This window comes from Cydia amplana, chromosome 19 (assembly GCF_948474715.1).
Source record: "Cydia amplana chromosome 19, ilCydAmpl1.1, whole genome shotgun sequence".
Classification (NCBI taxonomy): domain Eukaryota; kingdom Metazoa; phylum Arthropoda; class Insecta; order Lepidoptera; family Tortricidae; genus Cydia; species Cydia amplana.
Genome location: NC_086087.1, coordinates 3,382,084 through 3,388,677, shown reverse-complemented (window position 1 = coordinate 3,388,677; position 6,594 = coordinate 3,382,084). Strand labels below are relative to the sequence as shown.

At 40.5% G+C, this 6,594-nt stretch overlaps 1 protein-coding gene across 1 annotated transcript; it reads left to right on the top strand.

Annotated features, from left to right (window-relative positions):
* The first annotated feature begins 2,202 nt into the window (after positions 1 to 2,202).
* LOC134657105 (trypsin-like) lies at positions 2,203 to 5,747 on the top strand. Its single transcript, XM_063512657.1, has 4 exons — positions 2,203 to 2,453; positions 3,546 to 3,819; positions 4,497 to 4,625; positions 5,587 to 5,747. The coding sequence occupies exons 1-4, from the start codon at positions 2,266 to 2,268 to the stop codon at positions 5,734 to 5,736; spliced, it is 741 nt and encodes a 246-aa protein (XP_063368727.1). The 5' UTR covers positions 2,203 to 2,265; the 3' UTR covers positions 5,737 to 5,747.
* The last annotated feature ends 847 nt before the right edge of the window (positions 5,748 to 6,594 follow it).

The window sequence follows — 6,594 nt, the reverse complement described above, 5'->3', positions numbered from 1 at the left end:
TGCAGAGTTAACAGATAGTGTAACACATTTTTACAGATAAACCTTAAATGTAGACTTAAAAACTAAGAAATTTACTACAAAATTAGGCATTTAAGGGATCCTGGTGTTGTCAAGAATGTATATTTTTCACTATGCCAGTCCATCATAACATACGGTATTGAAGCTTGGGGAGGTGCCAAAAAGTCTCACATGATTGCAATTGAACGAGCTCAAAGAGCAGTTATTAAGGTAGCTACATTCAAAATTTTCAGATACTCAACAGCCGCTATATAAGGAATTTAATACAGGTATTTAATGTTTTAACGGTAAGACAACTATTTATAAAGTCCGTCATTCTAAAACAGCACAAGAAAGCGCCATCTGCAGCAGTTTCTGAAAGAAGGAGAAATCGAATTTTTATCAATCCACCTAGTAGAACTAGCTTTGCCTATGACTTTGCCTTTTTCTTTGGCCAATTTCTATACAACAAGATCTCCATAAATATCAACCTAACTCAGCTAACAGTGAATAGGTGTAAAGCGGCCGTTACATCTTTTTTGAAATGATGTGATTACGATGCAACTGAAAAACTTCTAAAAATTACTGTATATATATAAATACAAAAACGCTAACTTCAATAATGTCTGACGTACCATCAGTTCATGCAACGCTTGATGTCTTTAACTTCATATTTTTCTGTATACGTTGTGCTCCCTCACATACATTATTACATATAGCCATCCATACATGCCTCACAGTCTTTGGAATCTCCCTGGTGATGACGACTACACCACACACACACACATACATACACTTAAAAACTTGTTTGCCTTATCATTTGTGTTTTTTGTTTATTGTATTCTTTTTTATCTTTATATGTATGATGCGTTAATACTATGTATACCTACTGCGTCTAGACTTAGATAGATTGAATGTGATTCGGGAGAGGTGGTGCTTCCTGCCGTCATAAAGTTTTTACTAGTACGGAGGAATCGTTTCCTACTCTTACGAACAACATGTTGTAATGTTAAAATTGTATTTAAAGGAAATAAAAATAAATTGAAATTGATTATTATTGTATATTTTCAGTATCATGCCCGCCTAAAATATATAATTATGATTTCCGATAAGTCGCAAAAACGAGCCCAACGGGAACATAAACATTACTTATCAACGCTGATAATACAGCTAATTAAAGTAAACTTCTTGAAGGGTATAAATTAAGGAAATGGAAATTGCAGGTTGCATTTGTAATACACACTTTTAATTAACCAAAAATTTCGATACGTTGTAGTTTGTTAAGTTTGTCGCCATGGCGTGTTTGCTGGCAATAGTGTTAGTCACTATAAGTGTGTTAATTTCAGCATCAGGTAAGTATCATCTTCCTCGCGTTGTACCGACTTTTTGCCACGGCTCAGAATGGGATCCTGCGGTTCGTTTGGCAACTTTTTTTATTATTATTATAAATGGGCTTACTCATGGCCACAGACTAGCCGAGGCGAAGACGTGGCCTACGATGGAGCGAGCCTGCCCAGAAGGTGCTTGTTCACCCTTGATTTGAAGGTTGCCGGGTTATATGTGCTCGGAAATGTAGACGCCGGCAAGGAATTCCATTCCTTGGCAGTGCGCATAAGAAAAGAGGAAGCAAAGCGCTTCGTGCGAATTGGTGGAATATCTATTTACCAAGTAAGGATGGAAACCGGCCGTGCGTCTAAAAGTCCGATGGTAGAATGGGGACGGTGGAATAAGCTCGTGTAGCTCTTGAGCACACTCCCCGAAGTGCAACCTGTAGAATAACTAAACCTAACTAACTAACTAATCCTAATACCTGTAGAATAACGAACTAATCCTAAGAATGACCTTCCAACCCTGGATTAATCTGGTTTCCTCGCGATGTTTTTCTTCACCAAAAAGCGACAGGTACAAGACGATATACCTACCAATGCCCATTTGTGGTTTTTTTATAAGCACATACCAACGCCCCATGTCCCATAAGGAAATCCTGTATTTCCGCTGGTATTGCCGGTGTCCATGGGCGACAGTGATTGCTTGCCATCTGGAAATTTGGCGGCTCGTTTGCCTCCCATATCTCAAAAACCTTGTGGTTATAATCTCTATCAATCATTATACTTCTACCAATAGTATATACCTAAGCGATCAACTTGTAGCCATACGATTAAATCAATCATTTATTTGCTTGAAAAGGGTACAGTTCCAGCCGTTATATTTCTAGTTTTACCAGTGGCAGCTTCAGACGATCTTACTCAGCGCATTATCGGGGGTCATATGACCGATATCGAAGACGCCCCCTGGATGGCTGCGCTGTGGACGGCGAACAAAGATGGTAACACGTCGTTTTGCGGAGGATCCATCGTCCACGAACAGTTTATCCTGACTGCTGCCCATTGCTTCCGGTTAGTTTTTTTTTTTCATTGCTATAGGGCTAAGATGGTCGTCTCTAAACTTTATCATTTGTCACCATGCCTGTCACGTTCTAACAAATAAGTAAGTGCGAAAGCGACGCATGGCATGACAGGTGATAGAAATGCGACCATGATATCGCTGCTGGACATTAGTATTTTCCATGGCATGTTACGGAGCTTGATCTTTAGTTTAACTCCATCAATTTTCTGCGCAATTGGTTCCTGCCTGCGGATAAAAGGTTAAAGTGTAAGTCTCATCATCGTTACCGGGATCAAATTATCAATTTATCACCCTACGTTTGAAACAAGAATAACTCTTTGATATTCTTAAGACAATGAATTTAATACTTATCTCAGACACAGAATAACTAATAGTACTACCGTACAGAAAATTCACTCCTTCACAAAAGTCAGGTTTAGGTATAAAATTACACCTATATCGCCGCCTGCAAGCAAAATTGAAACTTATAACCGCGCACGAACCGTGAATCTCCTTTGCGCGCCGCAGTTTTATGACCGAGCTGTGAGTGTCGGCACGGGGTTATCACTTGACAAGTTTTTATACCTATACCCACTGATTTATTGTTTTTAAGATAAATATGTAGGAATTACAAACGTTGATTATGTAAACATACATCTTTTATCCGAAGATAGCATGTCTGATACTCGCGGAAGTAAGTTTCGAAGCCATTGTGTATTTTCAATTTTGCGCGAGCGCCATGTGACACGACTATCGTGCGCGCCGAGCGGCAGCCCACTGCCATACGCCTGTCCGCTGGGTGCGCCGGCCAAATGTACCTAAACTGCGGAGTGACACCCCCCTGTCTCAGAGTAGCTTAATACAATGCAATACCTATACATTAACAACCATTCTGGTAAATATTCAAATTAGCGAGTTGTGGTAATCTCGAGAACGTTCTTGGTTTACTACGAGGAAGATTATCTCTCTCAACGGCACCACTCTAATTAGAACCCTGGTTTAAATTCAACTTGATAATTATAATTACAAATCGCGGGCCACTTTTGAATGAGACTAGCTTAGTACCTACCGGGATAAGTGGCGTACACGAAGAGAGGCCTATGCTCAGCTTTGGGCGACTGAAGGCTAAAATGATGATGATGCTGATAATCATAATGTTACAGAAATGCGGAAGAACCTTTCAACTCATGGGGCTACATCGGTCTATCCAACTTGTTCGACGAAGAAGGGGTCTTCATAAAGCCCGAGCAAAAACTATGTCATGACGACTTCCAGTTCCCCAGCCATGCCAACGACATATGTTTGCTAAAACTGAAGGAACCGATAAAGGAGTTTGATAATAATGACAAGATAGCACTCATCACGTTTAATGACTCTGTCTCGGTAGAACCGGGCACTAAGGTCAACGTTACTGGGTGGGGAAAGACTGAAAATAGTGTAAGTATCTGTTTCCCACAGCTGGGTTAAACACAAAACTGTGTTCACGTGTTTCCTGTAGACATAGGTACCCAGAAGGGCTATAAAGGTTAATTTTCTTAATTTGTATTAAGCAGAAACGTCTGCGAACGATGCTATAACCCACCCCATCCATGGATATCCAGAGACCGTGAGTTCAACTCTCACAGACTTGAACTCACGGCCTCTGACAGCACTCTTAAGACAGTAATATTTCCACTTTTAAATTTATTCTAATTTTCTTGTTTAACCCTTATCCACATGAAAAGGTAGGTACTCCTTTTATTTGGATAAGTATGATAAAATAATTAGTATCAGTACCTAGCTGCCATGCTGTTAACTTATGTTGCTCACAGGAGCTAAAACTTGTGTGTTCATCAAAACTGCACAGTTTTCTCTTCTTTGGACAATAGTTAACAGCTTGTGGGCATGTATAAGTTAAGATTGTATCATACTTATCCAAATAAAAGGAGTACCTTTTCACGTGGATAAGGGTTAAATATGAAACCTTTATAGCCCTTAACTTTTGGGTATGTCTTCAGGAATGACTCGAACACAGTTTTGTGTTTGAAAGAAAAGTACAGTCAGCGACAAAAGCTTGGATATGGATATTTTACAAAAAACTTATTAAATAAAAAATACATTTTTATGTCATACAGAAAGGCGCTGTGGAAGACCTGCGTCAAGTGTTGGTACCAATTATTTCGGATAAGAATTGCCGTAAATATTATCCGTCTACCACTGCAAAGCAAATATGTGCCGGAAATAAAGGCCACGATTCCTGCGTGGTAAGCACTCCAGCGGCGATATCATGGTCGCATTTTTATCACTTTTCAATCTTGTCATGTCATGCGTCACTTTCGCACTTACATAGTTGCTAGAACGTGACAGGCATGATGGCAGATGATAAAAAACCGACCATCTTAGCCCTACAGATATTTCTCCATTAACTAGCATTTGGGGCCACCAGGGTCCAGGATGTATGTGGATTAACCCCTGGAGCGCCCCAGAATTACCGTAGTATGGAACTCCTATACTAGTTACTAGCACACGTGTCTTGTTAGGGCGCTCCACGGGTTAAGAATGACTCACGCTAGAACGGCCTGTGTCTGGGCCGAGCCGTTCAATACTCTGATTTCTATAGAAAGGGTCACGTAATCACTGAGGCTTGGAGTGGCTGTTGTGTGAAATTATGTGTTGGATGCTTCGACCCGGACTCAGATTGTATAAAAAAATATTTTAATCGAAAACGACAAACACCCAGTCCATTTAGGATGTCGACGCCCTTCTGATTCTGACGCAAATTGATTTTGTTTTAAGCTAAATTTTACGGTTTAACTCACGTGTAACACGTGTTACACGTAACGTGTTACACTCACTCGCTGTTAGTGCTTGAAACGGAAACCTAGGCTGTCCGAAACATGTCGCGCAAGTGACTATAACACATGAGTTAAGGAGGACTCACGTTAGACCGGGCCGTGTCCGGGCCGGAGCTTCCGGGATGTTCTTCATTTGGGCCCATGCATATCTTGTAAAAGTGTTTACCGTAATAGTATAAAACTTTGCCCACCGCGCCACAGTTCAGTAAAAGCGAAATAAAAGTAATTATAGATAGGTACTTACACTTTCTGAAGAAAGTGCTTTTACTGAATTGTGACGCGGTGGGCAAAGTTATGTTAAGTGCAAAGTTTTGTTGTTTATACTTTTACGGTATTTCTACTCATTCTACTAACCCTTATATTTATACAGGGTGACAGCGGAGGACCTCTAACTTGGTACAACATCCAGGTCGGGATAGTGTCCTACGGCCGAGGGTGCGGCCAGCCTAACGGTGCGGTGTACGTCAGGGTCAACAGCTACCTGGACTGGATCAGCACTACCATTAACGACAACTTGTAAACTATTATAGTCGAGTTCTTCTTCTTCTTCTTTTTAATGGCGATCTGGTCAAACAAGTTGGCACAATGTCAAGTATTTTATTTACTGCACCTGAAAACAGAGGACACCACAATAGTCGAGTTAATACGCCCCTGTTTCACCACACTGAGTGTAAGGCCTGAGTGGACGCTCGGAGCGGAGCGTTCCGCGGGGCGTGCAGCGTGGCGTCGGGCTCACAAGTAATTTGAGCAGCGTGCACTAAGGCCGCTACTATACGCTTGCATTTGTTTAACATGCACGCCGCACGCCCCGCCCCGCTGCACGCCCAACTCGAGCGTCCACTCAGGCCTTACACTCAAGAATCGCCTGTTGTTTACAATGTACCGTACACTGGTTTAACCGACCCATAAATGTACAGAACCCACTAGTGTTTTCATTCGATAGTGTGACGTGACGTAGGTACGCGTTTGCGTTGTCTCATTTTGTATGGAATTATGAACATAGCTTAAAAAAATCTAATATTATAACTCTTTATTTCCTTTTTCTATTAAAACATGCCAATTAAATGTATTGTTTATTAGTTCTTATCTAGTTATTTGATACACAGCTTAGATTAGGTATAATTGCCGGTGACCCAACGTTTTTACTTCATTATTTCAATTAAAATCTGATTGTGTATTGAGGAACGCAGTTTAGAGCTACTAATAAATTATTCGATAAATTAAATTATTAATTCAGAGCAATTCCTTATCCAACTCATTATTTTGCTGGATATAGGTACCTTGTTTATAAATACGACACATATAAATTTAAAACGTGGTTTGACATGGCTGGCCTACATTTGTTAGTTTTTGTGTTCAGTGTATCATTTTGTGGAGG